The 27,877-nt window shown below is 38.9% G+C and overlaps 1 protein-coding gene across 2 annotated transcripts in view; it reads right to left on the bottom strand.

Annotated features, from left to right (window-relative positions):
* The window catches only part of glis3 (GLIS family zinc finger 3), a 477,161-nt gene that overhangs the window by 26,820 nt on the left and 422,464 nt on the right, over nt 1-27,877 (bottom strand). For both annotated transcript variants that reach the window (XM_055632800.1, XM_055632799.1), the window contains one exon: nt 7,807-7,989. In XM_055632800.1, coding sequence (XP_055488775.1) covers nt 7,807-7,989 — 183 coding nt within the window. The remainder of the gene's footprint in view (nt 1-7,806; nt 7,990-27,877) is intronic.

Below are 27,877 nucleotides of genomic sequence, written 5' to 3'. Positions count from 1 at the left end.
ACCATTTAGATAATAGTCTGCTTTCCTGTTTTTGCCACCAAAATGGATAACCTCACATTTATCCACATTATACTGCATCTGCCAAACATTTTCCCACTCACCCAGCCTATCCAAGTCACCTTGCAGTCTCCTAGCATCCTCCTCACAGCTAACACTGCCCCCCAGCTTAGTGTCATCTGCAAACTTGGAGATATTGCCTTCAATTCCCTCATCCAGATCATTAATATATATTGTAAATAGCTGGGGTCCCAGCACTGAGCCTTGCGGTACCCCACTAGTCGCTGCCTGCCATTGTGAAAAGGACCCGTTTACTCCTACTCTTTGCTTCCTGATTGCCAGCCAGTTCTCTATCCACATCAATACTGAACCCCGAATGCCGTGTGCTTTAAGTTTGTATACTAATCTCTTATGTGGGACTTTGTCGAAAGCCTTCTGGAAGTCCAGATACACCACATCGACTGGTTCTCCCCTATCCACGCTACTAGTTACATCCTCAAAAAATTCTATAAGATTCGTCAGACATGATTTACCTTTCGTAAATCCATGCTGACTTTGTCCAATGATTTCACCACTTTTCAAATGTGCTGCTATCCCATCTTTAATAACTGACTCTAGTAGTTTCCCCACTACCAATGTTAGACTAACTGGTCTGTAATTCCCTGTTTTCTCTCTCCCTCCCTTCTTAAAAAGTGGGGTTACGTTTGCTACCCGCCAATCCTCTGGAACTACTCCAGAATCTAAAGTGTTTTGAAAGATTATTACTAATGCATCCACTATTTCTGGAGCTACTTCCTTAAGTACTCTGGGATGCAGCCTATCTGGCCCTGGGGATTTATCGGCCTTTAATCCATTCAATTTACCCAACACCACTTCCCAATTAACCTGGATTTCACTCAATTCCTCCAACTCCTTTGACCCGCGGTCCCGTGCTATTTCCGGCAGATTATTTATGTCTTCCTTTGTGAAGACGGAACCAAAGTAGTTATTCAATTGGTCGACCATATCCTTGTTCCCCATGATCAACTCACCTGTTTCTGACTGCAAGGGACCTACATTTGTTTTAACTAATCTCTTTCTTTTCACATATCTATAAAAACTTTTGCAGACAGTTTTTATGTTCCCTGCCAGTTTTCTTTCATAATCTATTTTTCCTTTCCTAATTAAGCCCTTCGTCCTCCTCTGCCTGTCTTTGAATTTCTCCCAGTCCTCCGGTATGCTGCTTTTTCTGGCTAATTTGTAAGCATCATCCTTCGCTTTGATACTATCCCTGATTTCCCTTGTTATCCACGATGCACTACCTTCCCTGATTTATTCTTTTGCCAAACTGGGATGAACAATTTTTGTAGTTCATCCATGCAGTCTTTAAATGTCTTCCATTGCATATCCACCGTCAACCCTTTTAGAATTAATTGCCAGTCAATCTTGGCCAATTCCCGTCTCATACCCTCAAAGTTACCTTTCTTTAAGTTCAAAACCATTGTTTCTGAATCAACAATGTCACTCTCCATCCTAATGAAGAACTCAACCATATTATGGTCACTCTTGCCCAAGGGGCCACGCACAATCATATTATGAAAGCAAGCGAAATGTTGTCTTGCAGGTTTCTTTCCCTTTTTAAGATCTCCTGGTTCCACGTGCTTTTCTAATGTTAAGAAGATGCTCTGGCATCCCTGTCAACACAGCACTGTAACTATTTACAGGGGATGGCATAAAGGATGTGCTGGAAATAACATGCTTACTTCTACCTGGAGTCTTCATCTGATAACATGATTAACATCGAAATTCTCCAGATGGGAAATTCCTGGCATATATCTTTATTCTTTAAAGCATGGACCATTAGTGATGCCTTTCAGCACAATGAAGAAGGTATGTATTTATATACATTTTTTTCTTATACTCCATCATTTTATATATTGGTGGACACTACTTTTCCATACAAGCATATGGGAACATTCAAGAATAAAATAAACATTTTGAATGAGATATTTTGTTTTCTGATTTCCGATGTAATTTTAAAGGGTTTCAGCTGCAGCATTAAATAATTGCAATGTAAGCCGTTTCTGTACCCAAGGAAATCTAAGACTACAGTCATGATAAATCTTTACCACAATTGATGCAAGATATTAAAAGGTCTCAAATATTTGATAATGGAATCCATTTGGAAACTCCAAATTAAATATTTAAAGGGTGGACTGCCTGGATCTGATCTTTATTCCTGACATGATGTTTCCTGTGGAGGACAAAAAGAAAAACCTCTCACAATTGTTCCATAGCAATTAGTGGCTTAGGCACAATGAGGATTGCTGTGGCAGGGCAACATGGTGCATGAGGCTGCCTTTCAATTTCTAGGCATATAACCTTTGTGGCTTATTGTTCATAATTTCTCTCATTTATTAAGCATTCTTCTTGGAGGTAGCAGTCCACTTTGTGAAAGCTACTTGCTTTTCTGATATTTCAACATGATACCGACGTTTAATGCAATTACAAATATTTTCACTTTAAGGCAGGATTTCATTATTACAAATTTACTTGAAACTTTCATATTATGGGTGGAATCCATGTGGGATATTTACACATTTCAAAAACTCGTTTATGTAGAGGTCCTGAGACAGTTCATGACATCACAGCCTTCAATCAAATTGGTAAGCTTAAAATATGCTGCTCTATTTTCTGTTTTGGGGTTAATATACTTTGCCTGTCAGTTTTAAATTTTGAGTTCATCTATTTTTTTAAATTAAAGCAATCATTATAATTAAGGACCATTGTTCCCCTATCAAACCCTTTTCTCCCCTCTCTCTGCGGGCAGAAAGCACATACACTATATTAAAGAATAGGTTCCTCCCTACTGTTGTGTAGGAAGGAACTGGAGATCCTGGTTTAAACCAAAAATAGACACAAAAAGCTGGAGTAACTCAGCAGGACAGGCAGCATATCTGGAAAGAAGGAATGGGTGAAGTTTCGGGTTGAGATCCTTCTTCAGACTTGACTCCAGAGATGCTGCCTGAGTTACTCCAGCTTTTTGTGTCTATCTTCCCTACTGTTAACAGACTATTGAATAATGCACCCATAAGTAGGATGTAGTCCCCATCTCCCAACCTACCTCATAACGGCCCTTGCACCTTTTTTATCTACACTTTCTCTGTAACTGTAATACTATAACTCTGTAATACTGTATTTTGCACCCGGTTATTTTTCTGGTTGCATTACCTGTCGTCCTTGTCTATGGCTAGATTGTAGTCATGTATAATTTGATTTGACTGGATGGCACACAAATGTTTTTCACTGCATCTCAGTACAATTAGAAACATAGAAAATAGGTGCAGGAGTAGGCCATTCGGCCCTTCGAGCCTGCACCGCCATTCAATATGATCATGGCTGATCATCCAACTCAGTATCCTGTACCTGCCTTCTCTCCATACCCCCTGATCCCTTTAGCCACAAGGGCCACATCTAACTCCCTCTTAAATATAGCCAATTAACTGGCCTCAACTACCTTCTGTGGCAGAGAATTCCAGAGATTCACCACACTCTGTGTGAATGATAAACCAACACCATACCAAATTGTGACAATGATAAACCAACACCATACCAAATTGTGACAATGATAAACCAACACCATACCAAATTGTGACAATGATAAACCAACACCATACCAATCCCAAATTCAGAATATGAAAATAACAAACTTGTAACCTTTGCTTAATTACCAATGTTTGAAAAAAACAGGTAAACATTTTGAATAAGACAGGAATTTTTTGAATAAGACTGGAAGTTATAATTGAAGAAATGTTATTGGCTAATGTCCAGAATGAAATTTTGTTCTGGTCCAATTGAATCATGACAAATGCATAACTAGTCTGCCAAGTAATGATCTGCTTGATTTAAGATTATGCTTCATCAGATTTTTATCCGGTTCATAAATAACCAGTTGGCAAACCTTTGTTCCATAACCCATTTAATCCTACAGCAATTGAGCATAAACAAAATAGAAAATGATTAACCACTTATATTACATATAAAACAGATTTGATCACTAAAATATTCTGGCATTTTATGTAGTATGTTGAGATTCATTAGCTCACACACATATACATATACACACACACACACATATATATACATATATATATATATATATATATACACACACACACATATATATACACACACACACACAGATACACACACACACACACACACACACACACACACACACACACACATATATACATATATACACACACACACATACATATATACACAGCACACACACACACTAGACCAAGCACATACATATATGCACACACACACACACACACCCTTTTTAACCTTTTAAGAAAGGGAAATATTGTTTTCAGGTGGAAATGCTGGATGACTTGGCTTTGTCTGTGTTACAATATCCAAGTGATAGCAGACCTCACCTTTCTGAGTGATGTAGGTCAAAGCTTTTCTTGTATGGGAGTATATTTTGACAATTGTTTTCATCCATTGGAACATAGTAGCACAGTGTATGAATTGTTATTGCTGGTCAATGGTGAAAGCTCAGGTTGATTCACAGGGATGGCATGTAATTGGCTGCTTTGTCAGAAATAAGAAAGCTTATTCGTTGTCTTTGGGGTGGGGCAGAATTTATTTTACATAGAAACATAGAAAATAGGTGCAGGAGTAGGCCATTTGGCCCTTCGAGCCAGCGCCGCCATTCAATATGATCATGGCTGATCATCCAAAATCAGTACCCCATTCCAGCCTTTTCCTCCATATCCCTTACGCTATCCCTTAGCGCTAAGAGCCAAATCTAACTCTCTCTTGAAAGCTTGGCTTGAACATTGCGAATAATAGAAAGTCCTCAGAGACTTGCAGCTTATAGCATCATCAGATCTGTTCCTGCAGCCCCTGAACTGCCAATGTTCCAGTCAATGGTGATCCCAGGATATTGCTGATGAGTGATTAGGCAAAGGCAATATATTTTCACAAAAAGGATGAAAGTTTTTATCGGTTGAGTCATTCCTAAACACTAATGTATTAATACCTTGTCACTAACTCTAAATGGTGATAGATCTTTTTGCATCTAAAGGACAAAATTGTTTGAGCCCTTATCTGGTGGGGTGGTCTTCCTATCAGAACCTTATAAAGTGGCACCTGACAGCCCATCAAAAGAGATTCTCTGTAGGAACAAGGGAATGCAAATGCAGGTTAACCAAGGAAAGACACAAAATGCTGGATATCTCAGTGGGTCAGGCAGCTTCTATGGAGGAGATAGTGATCGGCCATGCTTTCCCTCACCCCTCCACTTGTCTAGCTCTCTTTCCCCAAACCCTGCAATCAATCTGAAGAAGGCTCCAGACCTGAAATATTACCTATCCATTCTCTCCAGAGGTGCTGCCTGACCGGCTGAGTTACTCCAGCAATTTGTGTATTTTAGAAGAGGTTCTCTGCGCATTATTGCAACTTCTTCCAGTTCCTTCTGCTCTACTTCGTCCTGCTGCGATTGTGTGCAGGCAGGGTTGTGTTGTACCTCATTGATAGCAAGATTGTCATTGACGGCTTGCAAACAATGGATTGAAAGGCTTTCTCTGGAGACTCGGGTAGGGAGCCCTCTGACCAGTTTAGCCCGAGGAGTCTCATCTTAAGGATCTCGATGGCAGTCCCCAAATAAACCAAAACCAATACTATATGGCTTTAGCTGCAAATGTTAGTTTGACACCAGCACTTGCAGAATCACAAGCTATTTGTCTGAGGCAGTAACCAGAATGTGATGAGCACAACTGTTTGTTCAGGTCGGTTTAGCAAGCAAGCTTCCATGGTACACCTAGTTGACTATTATACTATCTTGCTAGTGGTAAGATACTATCCATACATTCAAGGAACTATTGTCCTTTTGATTGCCAGCTAGGGCCTGGAGGGCCACCAGCCGAATGGTCTGTCATTTGCTGAAGCTTTGGGAAGACCATGATCTAGGCCAATTTACATGTCAATGCCACCTGATGCTTTCCATTCAAAAAGATGGAAATTAATTATTTTATTTTTGAGTACTCCAAACGGCAAGGAATTATATCTATCAATTGTCACATGGAATGATCCAAAGGTTAAGGGCAACAATGGCCTTCATCTCAGTCCAGACATTGTTATATAGCTGGAGCTCTTCCTACAAAGGTTGGCAGAGTCCTGTCACCACTATCTCTGATTATCTACCACTGAATGCATTGCTCGTTGGGTCGATGGAGTTGGGAGCATTGCTTTCAGAAGTCTCTGGGTAACATTTTATGGTCCATTATCCTTCAGCATCTCCTGCTTCAGCATCATCTGTGCTTGTGATTTTTTTTAAAAAACATGGCGGCACAGTAGCGCAGCAGTAGAGTTGCTGCCTTACAGTGGCAGATACCTGGTTTTGAACCCGACTACGGGTGCTGTCTGTAAGGAGTTTATACGTTCTGCTCGTGACCTGCATGGGGTTTCGCTGGGATCTCCGGTTTCCTCCCGCACTACAAAGATTTACAGATTTGTAGGTTAATTGGCTTGGTAAAATTGTAACTTATCCCTAGTATGTGTAGTGTGCTAATGTATGTACTTGGTGGACTGTTTCCATGCTGTACCTCCAAACTAACCTAAATTAAACGCATCCATACATGGTCTTTTGGATGCAGATTCTGCACCTAGTCCATCACTTTATTGGAAATGTGATGGAAATGTAACGCGGTTTGCAGTGGAGTTACAGGTAATCTTAAATTGCACTGATTTTATTATTACATTTCATAGCTACTTTATATATAAATATTTTGTGTACAAACAAATTGAATACGTCATAGGAAGTCACTAGAAACGATATTCATCGTTCTCAATATGGTTTGAACTATTTGGTTACACTTGTTTTGTTGGCTTCTGGTCTTTTTAATAGCGTCAGGCCCAATGGCTATGCTGACCATGTACACACTCTAACTGAAACATCACCTATCCATATCCCCAGAGATGCTGCCTGTCCTGCTGAGTTACTCTAGCACTTTGTGCCCATTTGTCTGCCTATCTCCCTCAGCCTTTGCTATCCATGTACCTCGCCAAATGTCCTTTAAACGTTGCATTTGTACTCCCCCTCTCCCACTTCCTCTGGTAGCTTGATCTATATATTCTCCACACTCTGTGTAAAAAACATGCTCCTCAGATCCTTGAATTGTACACGAGTTAAAGACAGGTATGGTAGCATGAAAAACATATAAAATATGCCAATTAAAAAAAGCTGATTTGAACATTTTACGAATAGATGTTAAAGTGGTTTTGTGTTTAACTACTTAAACATAGATATTCCTCAGTTTATGTAAATAATGATATCACACTTAAATGGTGATATCATCTGCATCATTTAAATTATAACATCACAATTGAAAAAAATTCAAATGTGCTTAAAGGAGTAAACCCAATAGTTATTCGTGATTACTTAAGGTTTATTATTGTTGAAGTATATCTGGCTTTAATTCTCTTCAACCATAACCATGTATTAATGTTTCCCTAAGGAAGGGCTAGTGACTTGCTGAAAAGTTATTTCTAGAACCAATGTCTTAGAGGTGAAGAGTGCAATGCAGATTTACTTTTTTATTTTTCTCTTTTTCCATAAGGAAAGAGTTAAACCTTTCAACTCTGTACCTGGTCTTTCCCAGTAGATAATGCAATCACTCTGTCCACAGCATTATAGACGTTTTAGTTACTGTCGCTTCAACATTTATTTTATGTGCAGATGCACTTCAGCTGGCAAGGCTTCTGGTATACTGAGACTTTTGTTTCTGCTATTATAGCATTAAATGAAAATAAATTCACCTGGAAAACTAGGATGCGCAGACAAGGCTCTGTGGAAGGCATCAAATCCAGCTTGCCCCCCAGTTGTAGGAAAGAGACAGTCTTCAAATGGAGGCACCATGTTGTGAGGACTGACTTGGCGCATATTTCTAGAGGTTTCGCTATATTGGGGTGGGTAGAAAGTCTGCAACTGGCCATAATAACCTATAAAGAACAAACAAAGGAATTAGATAAAGATGCATTACTTTATCAACTTACTCACCTAATGCAGCCAGAAGGAGGTCATTTGCTCCCCTGTGTCCATGGTGGCTCCCACCTGTGCAATCCCATTACATCCATTTCCTTCTTATTTCCCCAGAACCCGACAAATTATTTTCCCCTCTTTGATTCTCTTGCCTTCTATCTGCGCGAGCAAAGAAATACAGCAGCCAGTTAACCAACCAGCACATCTTGAGATGTGGGATGAAACTGGAGTACTCTTGCAGACAAAAGGAGAATGTGGAAACCCCACTCAGCCAAAGTCAGGATTGAACGTGGGTTCTTGGAGTTTTGAAACAGCATGCCAGCTGCTACATCATCATATCATTTTATATTTTGCATAATTTATAAAATCCATGTAAAATCCATGTTTCTAACAATCGTGCAAAGACCGAGTAAAAGTGAGAGGTTCCCAACTATAAAAGGGTCCCATCCCTAAATGACACCTATCCATGTTCTCCAGGGATGCTCCCTGACCTGCTCCGTTACTCCAATATTTTGTGTCTTTCTTTGGTATACCAGCACCATTTGTTACTTGTTTCTGCATTTCTCAGCTCATTAGTTGGTAACAGTGAGAAGAATCATGACTTGGATTGCCTTTTGGTTAAGATCAGTTGGTGGAACATGTAAGGTTTTCAATAAACAAAAGCTGGCATTTTTCCATGTTGAGTATGGATAAGGGAAAATAAATCAACATTTAAAATTGACTATAGTCCACTTTCTTGTATTCATGAATAAACTTGGACTAAATCAAATTCATCCTCTGTTCTATGTTCAACTGAAATGGAAAAAAAAAACACACTACAATGTCAGTGAATTTATTTTATCACATTATTATGGGCAATTACACTATGGCTATTGAAAATAGTACGTTCTCTGTATAAATGTTTGAATGGAAAAAGTGCCGATCAAGTTCTGAGACAACATATCTTTATAAATGACTAAAGCCAGCTGTTCCCAATGTTCAGCACAACATTACAAATAATTAAATGTTACACTTGCTGGAAGCAGACCGCTTTGTGAAAGGTTACAGCTGAGTCCTATTATAAGAGCAAACTATCAAAGCCAAGCCAGCTGGCATAGCCCATCAAATTGCATACTGAACACATCTTTCACAGAGCCTTGCACTCATGTTTGCACCCTTCTACAACTTCCTATTCACAATGTAGCAAATGGTGCTATTTTATCTGTTATCTTAATAATGTGGAAGGAATGCTATCATGTTTCAGATCATGTCCAGTGCAAAAAGGGAGAATTGTTTCATTATTTTAACAACGATGTCAAATAGACAAATTTAAAAAAAAGTGATTTATTAATCCTTATTCTTTTGGTGTAAGTTATGCTTATGTTCTAGTTTTAGTTCCTGTTTCCAAAGCAATTTATAGTTTCAGCACATATACATTTTCACATGTTATTGATTAAGTGACAATGAATAATGAAAGGGTTAGGTTACCAAATACATAATGCAACGATGCAAATTAAAATGTGCATGATTTGTGTTTAATGTAAAAATAAACTATTTATTAATCTTTAAAATATCATTGTTGATAATGTAATCTTATTTCTGGGTTATTTTGAATTTTCTTTGCAAATCTTGGAAAAGCCTTGTGCGAATGCCATTTTCAACTTGTGTTTCAACACCCTTTGAATCATCTTAAAATATCTTTCCCTTTCTCACCCTCATTATTACTTTCCTTTGTTTTTTTATTTGCCTGTCCATTTTCTTTGCCTGTCCATTGTCAGTTGTCTGTCCCATGGTACGAGTTCATTCCAAGAGCTCTCCCAAGATTAAAAAAAAAAATTGAAATTACTAGAAATTACCAGGATATGTTTAAAGCCAATTATAATCCCTTACTCAAGAAATTGAATAATCTGATTAAATTCTGGAAAACACTTCCGATGTCCTTAATAGGCAGAATAAATGCTATTAAAATGATTTTCTTACCACAAATTCTATACCTATTTCAATCAATACCTATATATCTCCCAAAAAAGTTTTTCAAAAAATTGGACTCAGACATTACAAATTTTATATGGGATTATAAATCCCATAGAATACAAATAGCACACCTTAATAAACGAAAAGAGCTGGGGGGTCTAGCGCTCCCTAATTTTATGTATTATAATTGGGCAGTAAATATTAAAAATATGATTCACCTGCTGGACAATTCTGCACAGCAGGCGGACTGGATGGTAATGGAAAAAGGGGACTGCTCCCCGAGTAATATAGGAGCGACCATCCTCTCACCAATAAATTTGAATAATAAAAATTATAATAAAAATCCAATTATATATAACACAATAAGAACATGGAAACAAATAAAACAGAATTTAAAATTAAGAAACCTATCTCTTTTAATACCAATAGTCAATAATCCATCGTTTAAACCATCAATCATAGACAAATCATTTATACAATGGGAAAGAATGGGAATTAAAACGCTCGAAGATCTGTATGAATTGGGGAATTTACTATCATTTCAACAACTACAACTGAAATATAATTTGAAAAATAACCAATAATTTAAATATCTTCAAATTTGTGATTATCTGAAAAAAACACACAAAAGACTATCATAATATGCCTTCCGACTTATTGGATGAAGCAATGAAGACCAAGGCGGAATCAGCTAATTTAATATCGTACCTATATAATATCATTTTAAACATAGAAATACCCACAACAGATGGAATTAGAAAAGATTGGGAACAAGAATTAGCTATAAAAATCTCAAAAGAGACCTGGGATAATCATTTACTACAGGTGCATAAATGTTCGATCAACGTACGACATACGCTCATCCAATTTAAAACATTACATAGATTATATTATTCAAAAACTAAATTAAATAAAATCTTCCCTAATGTTTCACCAATCTGTGATAAATGCCTGTGTCAAGAAGCTACCATAGCGCACTCTTTTGTTTTTTGTACAAAAATCCAAAAATTCTGGTATGAAATATTTGATATTTTTTCAAAATTGATCAAAATAAAACTGGTACCAAAACCAGAATGGATTATCTTCGGAATATCGGAAGGTAACCCTGAATTAAACGTGTTTCAGAAGAATTTATTTAATTACGGGCTAATAATGGGAAAAAAGCTTATACTTAAATTCTGGAAAAATGCGCCGACACCAACAATAAAAATGTGGATATCAAATATGTTTGAAACATTACATCTGGAAGAGATGAGATTCCTCCTAGCAGGTAAAGCAGACCAATTCCAAAAGACGTGGTCTATGTTTCTGGACCTATTACAAGTATGAGGTGCAATAGTAATTAAAAAAAAACAAATATATAAATAAGTGGTATCAGGACCTGGTAACGGGAGGTAAAACAACAAAAACAGACTTGGTTGGTAGTCCCCTTTCTGCGGAGTTTAATGTTATAATAGAGCGATTGTTTCTATTTTCTCTTTCTTTCTTTTCTAGGGTCTATTTTCTCACTTTACTTCCTTCTCTAACTTCTTTCCTAAGGGGCTTTCTTTTCCCAACACTCTTGCACTTCACGACTCTCTTGCACTTTCTTTACTTTCCTTACTTCTACCTTTTTCTTAAAGCTCAAAAAAAATGAAGCGGTACAAAAAATGTATTAAGATATATGTGTTGTGTAGGATTGTAATTTACCGTACTTCTAATAAAAAAAAAAAAAAAAAAAAAAAAAAAAAAAAAATCAAACTCGTGGTAAGGACGGAGAGTGAACGTAGTGGGTACGTCGGAGCTCGGGGACGTCACTTAGCGGCTCGTAACGTTAACGGCACGTTAATGGTTGGGGCGAGGGACTCAAATAGCGAAAGGTAGTAGACAGAATGGGAGGCAGGAAGCAGAAATGGGAAGCACTCGGACACAAGAGGAGAAAGAAAAAAAAGGAAATAAACAGAGAATAAGAGATGGGGGTTTTCTTAAATGTGCATATTTTAATGCTAGGAGCATTGTAAGAAAGGTTGATGAGCTTAGAGTCTGGATAGACACCTGGAAGTATGATGTTGTGGCGAACAGTGAAACGTGGTTGCAGGAGGGCTGTGATTGGAAACTAAATATTCCAGGATTTCGCTGCTTCAGGTGTGATAGAATTGGAGGGGCAAGAGGTGGAGGTGTTGCATTGCTAGTCAGGGAAGATATTACAGCAGTGCTTTGGCAGGATAGATTGGAGGGCTCATCTAGGGAGGCTATTTGGGTGGAATTGAGAAGTGGGAAAGGTGTAGCAACTCTTATAGGGGTGTATTATAGATCGCCAAACGGGGAACGAGAATTGGAAGAGCAAATATGTAAGGAGATAGCAGATATTAGTAGTAAGCACAAGGTAGTGATTGTGGGAGATTTCAACTTTCCACACATAGACTGGGAAACACATTCTGTAAATGGGCTGGATGGGTTGGAGTTTGTAAAATGTGTGCAGGATAGTTTTTTGCAGCAATACATAGAGGTACATACTAGAGGAGGGGCAGTGCTGGACCTCTTGTTAGGAAATGAGACTGGACAGGTGGCGGAGGTATGCGTTGGGGAGCACTTCGGGTCCAGTGATCACAATACCATTAGTTTCAATATAACTATGGAGAGGGTCAGAACTGGACCTAGGGTTGAGATTTTTGATTGGAGAAAGGCTAACTTTGATGCGATGCGAGATGATTTAAAAGGAGTGAACTGGGACATTTTGTTTTATGGGAAAGATGTAGAAGAGAAATGGAGGACATTTAAAGGGGAAATTTTAAGAGTACAGAATCTTTATGTTCCTGTTCGGTTGAAAGGAAACAGTAAAAATTGGAAAGAGCCCTGCTTTTCAAGGGAAATTGGACATCTTGTTCGGAAAAAGAGGGAGATCTACAATAATTATAGGCAGCATGAAGTAAATGAGGTGCTTGAGGAGTATAAGGAATGTAAAAAGAATCTTAAGAAAGAAATTAGAAAAGCTAAAAGAAGATATGAGGTTGCTTTGGCAAGTAAGGTGAAAGTCAATCCAAAGGGTTTCTACAGCTATATTAATAGCAAAAGGATAAGGAGGGATAAAATTGGTCCATTGGAGAGACAGAGTGGACAGCTATCTGCAGAGCCAAAAGAGATGGGGGAGATATTGAACACATTTTTTTCTTCGGTATTCACCAAGGAGAAGGATATTGAATTATGTGAGGTAAGGGAAACTAGTAGAGTAGCTATGGATACTATGAGGTTCAAAGTTAAAGAAGTACTGACACTTTTGAAAAATATAAAAGTGGATAAGTCTCCAGGTCCTGACAGGATATTCCCTAGGACATTGAGGGAAGTTAGTGTAGAAATAGCCGGGGCTATGACAGAAATATTTCAAATGTCATTAGAAATGGCAATAGTCCCCGAGGATTGGCGTACTGCGCATGTTGTTCCATTGTTTAAAAAGGGTTCTAAGAGTAAACCTAGCAATTATAGACCTGTTAGTTTGACTTCAGTGGTGGGCAAATTAATGGAAAAGATACTTAGAGACAATATATATAAGCATCTAGATAAACAGGGTCTGATTAGGAACAGTCAACATGGATTTGTGCCTGGAAGGTCATGTTTGACTAATCTTCTTGAATTTTTTGAAGAGGTTACTAGGGAAATTGACGAGGGTAAAGCAGTGGATGTTGTCTATATGGACTTTAGTAAGGCCTTTGACAAGGTTCCTCATGGAAGGTTGGTTAAGAAGGTTCAACTGTTGGGTATAAATGCAGGAATAGCAAGATGGATTCAACAGTGGCTGAATGGGAGAAGCCAGAGGGTAATGGTGGATGGCTGTTTATCGGGTTGGAGGCAGGTGACTAGTGGGGTGCCTCAGGGATCTGTGTTGGGTCCTTTGTTGATTGTCATGTACATCAATGATCTGGATGAAGGTGTGGTAAATTGGATTAGTAAGTATGCAGATGATACCAAGATAGGGGGTGTTGTGGATAATGAAGAGGATTTCCAAAGTCTACAGAGTGATTTAGGCCATTTGGAAAAATGGGCTGAAAGATGGCAGATGGAGTTTAATGCTGATAAATGTGAGGTGCTACACCTTGGCAGGACAAATCAAAATAGGACGTACATGGTAAATGGTAGGGAATTGAAGAATACAGTTGAACAGAGGGATCTGGGTATAACCGTGCATAGTTCCTTGAAGGTGGAATCTCATATAGATAGGGTGGTAAAGAAAGCTTTTGGTATGCTAGCCTTTATAAATCAGAGCATTGAGTATAGAAGCTGGGATGTAATGTTAAAATTGCACAAGGCATTGGTGAGACCAAATCTGGAGTATGGGGTACAATTTTGGTCGCCAAATTATAGGAAGGATGTCAACAAAATAGAGAGAGTACAGAGGAGATTTACTAGAATGTTGCCTGGGTTTCAACAACTAAGTTACAGAGATAGGTTGAATAAGTTAGGTCTTTATTCTCTGGAGCGCAGAAGGTTAAGGGGGGACCTGATAGAGGTCTTTAAAATGATGAGAGGGATAGACAGAGTTGATGTGGACAAGCTTTTCCCTTTGAGAATAGGGAAGATTCAAACAAGAGGACATTACTTCAGAATTAAGGGACAGAAGTTTAGGGGTAATATGAGGGGGAACTTATTTACGCAGAGAGTGGTGGCGGTGTGGAATGAGCTCCCAGTGGAAGTGGTGGAGGCAGGTTCATTGGTATCATTTAAAAATAAATTGGATAGGCATATGGATGAGAAGGGAATGGAGGGTTATGGTACGAGTGCAGGCAGGTGGGACTAAGGGGAAAAAAATTTGTTCGGCATGGACTTGTAGGGCCGAGATGGCCTGTTTCCGTGCTGTAATTGTTATATGGTTATATGTTATATGGTACTCGGGAAGACTCACTAATGGCAGGTAAGCACTGGAAGACTCGTGACGATTTTTCAACATGTTGAAAAATGTCCACGAGAGCCCAGAGTACAGACGAGTGGCCATTACCGTAAATCTCCATGATCAGGAGAGCTCTTGGAATGAACTTCGTACCGTGGGACAGGGCAATTAAGTATCCCAGATGCATCCCACTGAAGTGAGGACAGCAAAGTCCTTTGACCAGGACCGCAAAACGATTGCTTGTTCTTTATGTCATTTTGTTGCTAAACCGATCAGCCTTTTTTCCAGTGACAATCCAAGGAAAGCCACCAGTGGAGTCACAGAATTTTTAATCACTTCGTTATTTAAAAAAAACATATAGTGAACTTGTTTTATTCTTGTTTTCCTTAAATTAACAGTGCAGAGTTCCTATCCTAATTCTCACTTTCAATTATTTAATGTCAAAAATTATCTCTCAGACAATGCTGAAATTCTCAGCAGGTCATGCAGTGTTTTATGAAACATTAGTCATGTGAAATTTTGTTTCTGCGTCCACAATATGAGCATATCGGCTTGTACTTCTATTATTTTCTGTTTTGATTACAGCATTGAAAAAGATTCTATAATCGGAGCACTATCACACTGCATTTTGTTGCACATATTGGCCAGGAATGTCTAAACTGCTGTTAGTCAACCTCCTGGCTGTGAAAAATGGCCACAATGCACACTGTGGCCCTGTCAAACACCTGATAAAGTTCAGCAATATCTTCCTCTGGTAAATCCCATGTCATATTGTTCTTACCAGGTATCTGGAGGTCATGAGACTAGCCCCCATATGCTGCTGACACAATGTTAAACCATGCCCTCAAAATACTGAGATTACATTTCACAGGCAATGCAAGACACCATTTCCATTTAAATCCTTCTAAAGCTGTTGGGTTGGTAGGTTGTAGAAACAAGGTACTGCAGGTGCTGGGTTACAATTAAAAATACACAAAATGCTGGAGTAACTCAGCTGGTCAGGCAGCATCTATGGAGAACATGGATATGTGATGTTTTAGCTGGGAACACTTCTTCAGACTCTGCAGATCCTTCTGATAATTCTAGGTTAATTGGTCTCTGAAAATCGCCCTTAGTGCGTAAGGAACGGGTGTGAAAGTGGGACATCAGGACCAGTGCGAATCGATGATCAGCCTGAGCTTGGTGGGCCGAGAGGCCTGTTTCCATATGTATCCTTTAATCAATCAAAGGTACATACGAAATTTAAAAGCACTTCATAAAGTAACTGCACAAAACTTAAGTTATCATTGTAAATTAGCACTTCTATGTATCAACTTCACTCTGACATTCTATGCAGAAACCTAGAATATATTCAAGTCTAACCTATTTATCAGGATCAGCGATCGTTTCGCTGAACACCTCCGCTCACTTCCTTATCTATGTACCTCCCTCTCCCCTGACATCAGTCTGAAGAAGGGTCTCAGCCCGAAAGGTCACCCATTCCTTCTCTCCAGAGATGCTGCCTGTCCCGCTGAGTTACTCCCGCATTTTGTGTCTATCATGAGTTTCAGTGATGTGTTTACAAGGTCCCTTTGAACACCAATGCTTTTCAGTCTTTTACAATTTGGAATTCCATTCCAGTCAACATTCCGGTGAAGCTCCTCCACAACATCTCAGTTGCAATCACCTTCCTACTCATAGTGTGGTGACCTAAACTGCATACAATACTCCTGATGTGGCCTGATCAATGTGTTTAGGAACTTTTATGTTGACATCCCTGCTCTCATCTTTTATGCTGTTAATGCCAAAGTCAATGGGGCCAAACATCCCACGTGCCTCCTTCCCCACCCCATCTTTTGCTGGTGCCACAGGGATTTCAGGACATATCCCATGATTCACTCTGTTCATCAACATTCCTGAGGACTCTATTATTTACCATGTATGTCCTACACCTATTTGATTTTCTAATATGCATCTTTTTGCAAATTCCACCTTCATTTGATCTGCTAAATGTTCCAGCTGATCATTATCATGCTGTAGCCCAAGATAATCCTCTTTGCATTCTACACCTTTCTGTGTGATATGCAAACCTACTAATCATACCTCCTACTTTGTTAATGTATATCACAAATATCAAGGCTCCCAGCCTTGAACCTTGTGGTGCACCGCTGGTCACGGCTCCAATCAGAAAAGCAATCTTCCACTACCATCCTCTGCCTCCGATTTACGTCTATTTTTGATGCAATTTACCAACTTAGTTTAAAAACCCACGGGCTCTAACCTTTGGACCAGTCACTGCAAGTCAGAAGGTTGATTGCTTCAGCCTATTAGGAATGGTCATGAAAATATCCAATTATCTTCCTCCAGAATTACCCGAGTTGGTAATTAGAACATGATAACAAGCGTAGTTTTACCATTTAGCTTCAAGTTTGCAATGGTGCAATTCAATAATGTTACTATCAAGGGTTATAGTAAAGGTGCAAAACCTTCCATTTGGAGACGAGAGGATTAGCAATCAAAATTAAATCCCTTAGGGCCGAAACTCTATGGTGGGTTCATAATGCCATAAAATTAGCTCTTTGATTTATTCGTACTGTTTCAAAAGCTAAATTAAATGCATTGCAGATAAAGGGAAACTGACTGTAGAATTAGAAAGTTTGTGCAAATACCAGATCAATGCTGAATTAAAAATAAATCTGCATAGATCTTGCATGGTCTGCTTTGAATTTACCATTTCTAGCTTGGCATTATTAAATTAAATAAGGAGGTTGGCTTTGTGCCCAAGTAGGCTTCTGGTTCGGAAGCTCATCAAAGAAAGAGTGGAGATGTCGGTTGTGGGGGGAATGATGTGAATTATGCACATCGGTAACAATGAACAGCTTAGATCATTAATGGAAATAACTACAAATAAAGCAGTATTTTGTGAGCCTTAAAATATTATTTATTTTATGTATATTAAATCCTTCCTAAGTGAAGAGAAATGAACTGGCATATCCTGAGATTGATATGGTAAATGAGCAACAAGCAAACAGAATTGGAGACATTGGAACTGCAGATGCTGATCAATTAAAACACAAAATGCTGAAGTAAGTCCGCAGGTTAGGCAGCATCTGTGGAAGATTGGCGATGTTTCTGAAGGATGGACCCGTCCCAAAATGTCACCTATCCATGTACCCCAGAGATGTTGACTGACCCACTGAGTTACTCCAGCACTTAGTGTTTTATTCAATTAAATCAATTTGTACGCAAGTGGTGAAGTGGTAGCTACAATTGATAATTGATAAAATTAGAGTGTGTTGCAAGAGAATCTTTGTCCTGTTTATCTCTTTGGGATGTTTTCCATTCATCTTGAAGCTCTTGGCAACCTCTCTCTCTGGCCAAATGAATCTTTTTATTCATGGTAGAGTTGTTTTAACATGTTTTGCTGTAACAAACCATCCTCCATGGTAATTCTTATCAATGCTGCCCGCAAAGCTGTGAACTCAGCCCATTTCTATACCCTCACAGCTGTGTAATCAAATTCTGCTCTAACTCCATTTACAAGTTTGCAGATGGCACTAGCATAATGGGGCAGATCTTGAACAATGATGAGGCAGAGTATATGAAGGAGATAGAGACTCTAGTAAGAAGATGTCAAGGTAACAACCTCACCTCACAGTCAAAGTTAGATAAATGAAGGAGCTAACCATCGACTGCAGAAAGCAAGGTGGAGTACACATCCCAATCTGTCTCAGTGGTGCTGAAGTGGAGATGGTCTGGAGTTTCAAGTTCCAAGATGTAATTATCATCAACAATCTGTTCTGGACCAACCACACTGAAGTTACGGCCAAGAAAGCACACCTACACTTCTACTTCCTGAGAAGATCAACATAATTTGACTTTCCTCCAATGCGACTTACCAATTTTCACAGATGCATCACAGCTTGTTTTGGCAACTGCTCTGCCCAAGATCGCAAGAAATCACAGAGTTGTGGATGGCACCTAGTCCCACACAAACCAGTCTTCTTCTCATTAACTTAATCTACACCACACTACCTCGGGAAAGTAATCAGCATAATCAAGGACCATTCACACCCATCATTATCTCTTCTCTCCTCTCTCATTGGGAAAGTACATACCACCTGATACAAGTATAGCTTCTTCCCTGTTGTTAGCAGACTCTTGAATGGGCCTCTCATAGGCAAAAGATGTATTCCCGATCTCCCGATTTGCCTCAACATGGTCCTTGCACCTTTATTTATCTGCACGTTATCTGTAGCTGCAGCATTTATTCTGCACTCTGTTTCTGTTCTCTTTATGCATCACCTGATGCATTCACTCATTTATGATTTTCCTGGATAGCATGCAAAACAAAGTGTTTCACTATATCTTGATATGCATGACAATAAGAAACCTTTCCCAATATCAACTCTAGATTTACTAAATGCAAATAAACAAGATTCAGCATGATTTCAGATTTTCACAATTTTCTGTATATTGCTGAAATTTGCATCTGATAAAAATACTACGATGTCATGTAAACATGGAGAGTGCTATGCTGATCTTTTTTGAGTTAACACCGTGAACAAATAATTGGTCGATGGGCGGAAATAAAACTGTGAACAAACAGCTATGCTGAGAAAGAATGAACTTTCATTAAATAATGATTTTCATGTCCTCAGAACGTCACAAGGCGCAGAACAAAGTTTGTATGTAAATTGGCCTCTGTAATATTTCCCCTATGTGTGTGTGTGTGTGTGTGTGTGTGTGTGTGTGTGTGTGTGGGTGGGGGGGGGGGGGGGGGGGGGGGGGGGGGGGGGGGGGGGGGGGGGAAATGGTAGAAAAAGTGGGATAACGTAGAACGAGTGAGAATGGGTGATTGATGGTCTTGGTGAGCTTAAAGTCCTGTTTCCTTGCTGTATCTCTAAACTACACTGCTTAAATGTAATAATTCTAAAATGTACAGCAGCAATGTAGCCAATTTATACATAACGAGGCATGATAATAATTATTGAATTAAACTTTCAATTGGTGAGATTTAGTATTGTCTCTTATATAAATTCCTTCAGTTCCATAATCTCATCTAAACTCATCTCCAATCCCTGGGACCAAGGAATTGGCTCCACTCTCTGCCAATGGATCCTTGACTTTCTGAACCACAAATGGCAATCAGCGAGGACACCTCCTCCACAATAACTCTCAAAACCGGTACCCGATAAGATTACATTCTCGGTCCCCTACTATACTCTCTTTAAAATCACGATTGTTCGGCCAAATTCAGCTCTAATCCCATCTATCAATTTGCAGACAACACCGCTGTGGTGGGCCGACTCACCAACAACAACGAGAAAAATTATAGGAAGGAGATAGAGAACTTAGTGATATGGTGTCAGGTTAATAATCTCTGTACTGGAAAAGCAACCAACATATTCAAGGACTTGTTCCAGTCCGGTCATTCCGTCTTCCCCTTGCTCCCATATCCAGAAGGTGCACAAACTTGAAAGCTCATACCACCAGACAGGAAAAGCTTCACCTCTGTTATTAGGCTTCTGAATAGTCTATCCACAAGTTCGATTCATCTCTACCCCATTGAGGACATTGGACATTGCCTAAGGAACTGATACATTAAAATGCTGAGAACTACATTCTTTCTATTGTACCTGAGTTTGAACTGATTGTCTATTTATGGTACATAGAAACATAGAAAATAGGTGCAGGAGTAGGCCATTTGGCCCTTCGAGCCTGCACCACCATTCAATATGATCATGGCTGATCATCTAACTCAGTATCCTGTACCTGCCTTCTCTCCATACCGCCTGATCCCTTTAGCCACAAGGGCCACATCTAACTCCCTCTTAAATATAGCCAATGAACTGGCCTCAACTACCTTCTGTGGCAGAGAATTCCAGAGATTCACCACTCTCTGTGTGAAAAATGTTTTCCTCATCTCGGTCCTAAAAGATTTCCCCCTTATCCTTAAACTGTGACCCCTTGTTCTGGACTTCCCCAACATCGGGAACAATCTTCCTGCATCTAGCATGACCAACCCCTTAAGAATTTTGTAAGTTTCTATAAGATCCCTCCTCAATCTTCTAACTTCTAGTGAGTACAAGCCGAGTCTATCCAGTCTTTCTTCATATGAAAGTCCTGACATCCCAGGAATCAGTATGGTGAACCTTCTCTGTACTCCCTCTATGGCAAGAATGTCTTTCCTCAGATTAGGAGACCAAAACTGTACGCAATACTCCAGGTGTGGTATCACCAAGACTCTGTACAACTGCAGGAGAACCTCCCTGCTCCTGTACTCAAATCCTTTTGCTATGAATGCTAACATACCATTCACTTTCTTCACTGCCTGCTGCACCTGCATGCCTACTTTTAACGACTGGTGTACCATGACACCCAGGTCTCGTTGCATCTCCCCTTTTCCTAATCGGCCACCATTCAGATAATAGTCTACTTTCCTGTTTTTGCCACCAAAGTGGATAACCTCACATGTATCCACATTATACTGCATCTGCCATGCATTTTCCCTCTCACCCAGCCTATCCAAGTCACCTTGCAGCCTCCTAGCATCCTCCTCACAGCTAACACTGCCCCCCAGCTTCATGTCATCCGCAAACTTGGAGATGTTGCATTCAATTCCCTCTTCCAAATCATTAATATATATTGTAAATAGCTGGCGTCCCAGCACTGAGCCTTGCGGTACCCCACTAGTCACTCCCTGCCATTGTGAAAAGCACCCATTTACTCCTACTCTTTGCTTCCTGTCTGCTAGCCAGTTCTCTATCCACATCAATACTGAACCCCCAATACCGTGTGCTTTAAGTTTGTATACTAATCTCTTATGTGAGACCTTGTCGAAAGCCTTCTGAAAGTCCAGATATAACACATCCACTGTTCTCCCTTATCCACTCTACTAGTTACATCCTCGAAAAATTCTATAAGATTCGTCAGACATGATTTACCTTTCATAAATCCATGCGGACTTTGTCCAATGATTTCAGCACTTTCCAAAAGTGCTGCTATCCCATCTTTAATAACTGATTCTAGCAGTTTCCCCATTACTGATGTTAGACTAACTGGTCTGTAATTCCCCGTTTTCTCTCTCCCTCCCTTTTTAAAAAGTGGGGTTACATTAGCTACCATCTAAGCCTCAGGAACTACTCCAAAATCTAAAGAGTTTTGAAAAATTATCACTATGCATCCACTATTTCTGGGGCTAGTTTCTTAAGTTCTCTGGGATGCAGCCTATCTGGCCCTGGGGATTTATCAGCCTTTAATCCATTCAATTTACCTAACACCACTTCCCGGCTAAGCAGGATTTCACTCAGTTCCTCCATCTCATTTGACCCCCGGTCCCCTGCTATTTCCGACAGATTATTTATTTCTTCCTTAGTGAAGACAGAACCAAAGTAGTTATTCAATTGGTCTGCCATGTCCTTGTGCCCCATGATCAATTCACCTGTTTCTGACTGCAAGGGACCTACATTTGTTTTAACTAAGTTTTTTCTCTTCACATATCTATAAAAACTTTTGCATCCAGTTTTTATGTTCCCTGCCAGTTTTCTTTCATAATCTATTTTCCTTTTCCTAATTAAGCCTTTTGTCCTCCTCTGCTGGACTGAATTTCTCCCAGTCCTTTGGTTGGCTGCTTTTTCTGGCTAATTTGTATGCTTCATCTTTTGTTTTGATACTATCCCTGATTTCCCTTGTTATCCACGGATGCACTACCTTCCCCGATTTATTATTTTGCAAACTGGGATGAACAATTATTGTAGCTCATCCATGCAGTCTTTAAATGCCTTCCATCTGATCTGTTTGAATGGTATGCAAAACAAAGCTTTTCACAGTACCTCTGTACATGTGATAATAATAAATCCGAACCTATACCTAAATCCATTCTGGTTGAGAGATAAATATTGGTTATGACATTTATTTGAAAAGTGCCATACGATATTTTACAACTATCCAAGAATACAGTGATTAATAAGGCTTTAGGCAACACAAAGACAATATTTTGCATGAAGAAAGATGAGATTGCATATCTTAGCCAAAAGAGATGTTACAGTCGGGTGCAGGTACAGCTACAGATAATGTGTGGAAAGTGACCAACTACAGCTAGAAAAGAGATGCCCGTTTCAGTCAAGTTAAATGTTTTTTTTCTGGCAAAACAGTACATCAGGTTAATCTGTGGTCTAGCTTGCAGAACCATTGCCTTGAAGATTTTGATTTAAAAGATGTGGTGAACTAGGATGATTCTCTTAAAGAAAAAGATCACTGGCCTTGTTAAAGCAACTGAATGCAGTGCAGTAAGTCACAGCAGGTAACTCGGAACAAATGAGAACAAATCTGTAATATCAGGTATGCCTTGACAATGTAGGCACCTTGACATTTTTTTCATTCCGGGAGTGGTCCATGTGCATTATAATCAGAAAGGTCATCTAAAAATTATTATTGCATTGCCCCTTTTTTACAAAACACAGTTCCATGGAAGCTGTATGGCACATTTCCAGTGGGGAACAATAGTTCCATACACAGCGCCTTTTGAAAATCTGGCACAAAGAACTATGCTTGGAGAAACATCACGCAAGAGAAGAAATCAAGCTGAGTAAGAGATACAGTCAAAAGCAATTCAATATTCACATTAGAAGAGCAAATTCCCTGGTTAAAAAAAAACTGTGTTTGATGCAAATGATGCAGTAAAAAGTATGCTTGATATTTCAAGATATATTAGCTGCAACTGAAGGCCGCCACTCATGCAGTGCCTTGTACAACAAATTCTTTAAGTTACTTACACAATTTCTTATAAATTTCTTGGTTCTCCCACTATTTGATAATTTTCTGTATGAAGATGGACAGGGTTTTCAACAGCTATCCATTGTTGTCAAAGCTGCAGCAGTGCCAAGGCAAGCATGGCTGAACCCAATGTACTGTTTTGACAGTACAAACAGTTCAAATTTACTGAAACATGCTGTTCTGAGTGTGAGTTCTCGTTCTTTGCCATTTTGCACCTCTTTATTGCCACCATTGTAACACATCATTTTCAGTTTTACGTGCCAAATAACTAATTTCCATCATATCAACAGTAAATGTTAATAACCTCAGTAAATATCTGACAAAAAGACTATCAGTGAGCTAGAACATTTAGCATTAATGTTCAGTTAAAGGTGTATAGGATTACTGCCAAAGAGCTGTCTACTGTGCCTTCTGCATCCAACAGTTCAAATATCTATCACATACTCAAGGTTCTTTATAAAATAACATTAATGGCTAAAAGGACTTTTTTTTGCCATACATTTGTTATACCAGTGGTCCTGAAAGTCAGATACAGTTCAACGATGCAATAATACGCAATCCTTATTCTGATATTCTACACTGCCTTGAAACACAATTCTTCACTGGGATATGAGAATGATTACATTGCAAAGGTAAAAGTTTGTTATTTTTGAAGAGAGTTGTGGATGAGAGCTAAATTATATAATATATACGAGAGCTATAATTAACTGAATCCCTCAAGCACATGAAAACTGATCATTTGTATGTTGGAATAGATATTTGGATCTGTTTTGGATCATTGTTATAAATTAGAACATTCAGTTCTTCTACACATTCAGAGAAACTTTACAGATTATTACAAAAAATGCAACCTCATTAATGGGGTAGTTATTCCCTTCTAAATTGAATGCATAATCAACATCAATTATACTTTAAACTAATAATTTCTGCAAGGAAAATATTTGGTATCATATATTCCTAAGACATTTCAATGAAATGTTTACTGAATACATATATAGATGATTATTGAATGATTCTGAAATGTTGACAATTTAACTTGCCAATCATTTGAGTTCACAGCTGCAGTGGGCATAGAGGGTTTTAGGGAGAAGCAGTGAATTGTTAACGTTTAAGCTGCCTTCAATATATTTCCATAACTAGAAATAATTCAATAAAACAAACTTGCAAACACACAAAAATATTTTCCCTGCTGGGAAATTAGGAAAGATTGAGGTGGAGATGGAGCAAAAGATAAAACTGAACATGATTTGTCAGGGAAAGATTCCAAGTTTTTCAGCCACAAGTTGGAGAAAACAAACAAGGCCGTTTTAAATGGATAGCAAAACAGCTCAGATTTAAAGCTGGTTCTGCCTATTTAATTTAAGATATTTTATTGGCATATTCACAGTTGGCATATTCACACACACAGAGTTTTATTGGCATATTCACACACACTGTAGCTAAACTCTGCAATCTGAAAGAAAAATGACATTTTCAAGTTGGGGGTGAGATGTGAGTTCAATGATAAAATAGGGCAGAAATATCTATTGTGGACCAAACTCAAAGCAACTTTTCTTTTTTCAATTGATGTCTGAAGAGTTGCTTCATTACTTGCTAAGGATTTTAAGTCAGAACAGTTGTTGTCACAGTATTGCTGATAACCCTCATCCAATATTTTCACCTGTTCTCCTGAAGATGGTGACTTCTGACAAAATGCAATATCAGCCTTCAACCATGCAAGAGTGCTTCAAGTTTTCTTTATGCATGGGACTAGCCAGTGTGTGCTGACTGGCAACTTAGGCATAGGGAAGTCTCACAGCCGAGTCTAATTCAGATCTCGCATGATGTCCCTGAACATATAGCAGAATGTTGTCTGGACTTGGAATGCCTGCTAACTTTTCCTCTCCATAATCCAAATTATTGAAACAATCCATATTTTGTGCTTATTGCTGCTGTCATGGATGAGATCAGGCAACTAGTACTGCAGGGGAGTTGAGCCTGGGGAGTTTGTAATTTGACACATATGGTAAATGTAGCATGTTAGGAGGTGCTGGTAACATTTGCCCTATGATTTGCAGAACTTTCCAATCTCCTGTAGTTTAATTCATAACGATTGAATGCTATTAGAAGTCAACAACTCATCACCATTATAAATTGTATTTAACATGCTGGTTGAAAACAAATAATATGGAGTTCTCCCTGCCTCCCTCTGTTCATCCACTGTTCCAATGATGCCCTTCTCTATGAGCTTCAGTTTTAACTTGGAAATGCATATAATCATTGAACCATCACAAAAGCCATTTATTTTAATTAAAATATTCTGGAAATGCAAATTTAATTTATTACAGTATTCTAAAAGGAGACTTTTGAAATGTTTGTCATGGCAAGATTATTCTGCTGAAAATAACTGATGCATTTGAATTGGCACAACTCTAAACATCTGCTTTGTTTTAATATCAGCAGAATGTACCAGATAAAGAAAGCCATATGCACCAGAATATTCCCCAAGCTATAAAAAGCACATGAGAAGGAGGTAATGGGCATTCTACTACAGGTACAAAATCAAAGCATGATATAGAAATGGAGAAGTAGAATGGAGGAGAATGGTAGGCAATGGAAAAAATATTCTGTGAAATGACCATGTAAAAATGCATCAAATGTATGAAGTAATAAAAGAAAAACACTCAATGTACTCATGTCTGCATTTAAATATTAGTCGTAATCACTACAATAATTGTTTTTGGACAATGATCACTCTCCTTGTGGTGAAGCTTATGTTTTTGAATCTGGATTGGATGTACTGCATGTATGATAATTTGTCTTATCATATGGGTGCAGCAGTAGAATTGTTGCTTTACAGTTCCAGAGACCTTGGTTCGATCCTAACTATGGGTGCTCTATGTACAGAGCTTGTACATTCTCCCCGTGACCTTGTGGGTTTTTTACGGGTGCTCCAGTTTCCTCCCACACTCCAAAGATGTACAGGTTTGAAGGCTAATTGGCTTGGTAAAATTGTAAATTGTCCCTTGGGTGTACGGGGATCGCTGGACTCAGCAGGCCGAAGGGTCGGCTTCCATGCCTTATCTCCAAACTAAACTAAATATATGTGTAGGCGTGTGTATACGGTACTCACATTTCCAAAATAGACTTTGTAAGAGTTCAGATGATGCTGGGAACTGAAAATTCAGCAATGCATGACCTGTGTGAATTCCAAGACATCGTTGAAGTAGGAGGGATATATTGTGGCGGGGAGAACATTACGAGGATGAATGCGGATTGGGAAGGCAATACTAAGATATAGAAGTATTAGTGAAGCATACTGAGTTGTAGTAGTAGCATGGTGGGGTTGTGTGTTAGAATAATGGTATTTCTGGCAGTGATACTGATTTAGAAAAGTGAGGCGGTATTTGGATCCAGAAGCACTGGAGATAGACTCCTGTGGCTAGGCTGGTAGAACAGTTGCAAGATCTCTCATTGGATCAATGATCTGGGAACATTTGCAAATATTTGAAAATGGGTAAATTGTTTGGATTAGGAGTTCGATGTGAGTGTAGAAAAAGATGGAGGAGCATGCAGATGCCTGTGATATGTAGTTTTGCTGTAATGGACAAGTTTGTCATGGAGGAAAACGGTATATGAATTGACTCTCAGCCAACAAACAATCCTCATTAAATATTACAAGGCTTTCAGAGACACCTGCACTTGCATATAAATGTGAGCAGGAGTGCCTTCAGAAATTTAAAGAGAATTTCTGGCTTTCCTGCTGCTCATTGTCAGAACCCGCCCCCTTCCCCTCAGCGCAGGGACATGTTTTGGAAAAGGAGACTGAGATAGGGTATTGATGAGTCGGGGGTCATGGCGATAATTTATGACTTTGAGATCAAAGTTTAATGAATTTATGTAACAAACTAATGTTACATCAGTTCATTAATCCTTGATCCTCAAAATCATAAATATGCCACTGTTCTGGAATAAATGGGAAGAGCAACCAGACATGGGAGAATCAAATAAGAAATTCCACCTTCAGGTAAAGCACCTCTTTCTTCAAGTGCTTATAAAATGGCTGCTATTTCTGAAGGATCTCAGCTTATTTGACAAATAAGCTGCATAGAAGTTTAAAATAACATTTGGATCATGGTCCTCCAGAAAGAAAACTGAATGCGAGTTTAATTTCTAGCTGTGTGGAGTGAGGTCAATTAGTTTATCTCAGCTGTCAAATCAATGAACACTGAAAATGACATTTGGAAATGATATTTTAGTCATTCGTGGGATCTGGACATCAGTGGAAAGGACAGCAC

This window comes from Leucoraja erinacea, chromosome 3 (genome assembly GCF_028641065.1).
Source record: "Leucoraja erinacea ecotype New England chromosome 3, Leri_hhj_1, whole genome shotgun sequence".
NCBI classification, from domain to species: Eukaryota; Metazoa; Chordata; class Chondrichthyes; order Rajiformes; family Rajidae; genus Leucoraja; species Leucoraja erinaceus.
This window is presented reverse-complemented; position numbering and strand designations above follow the sequence as displayed.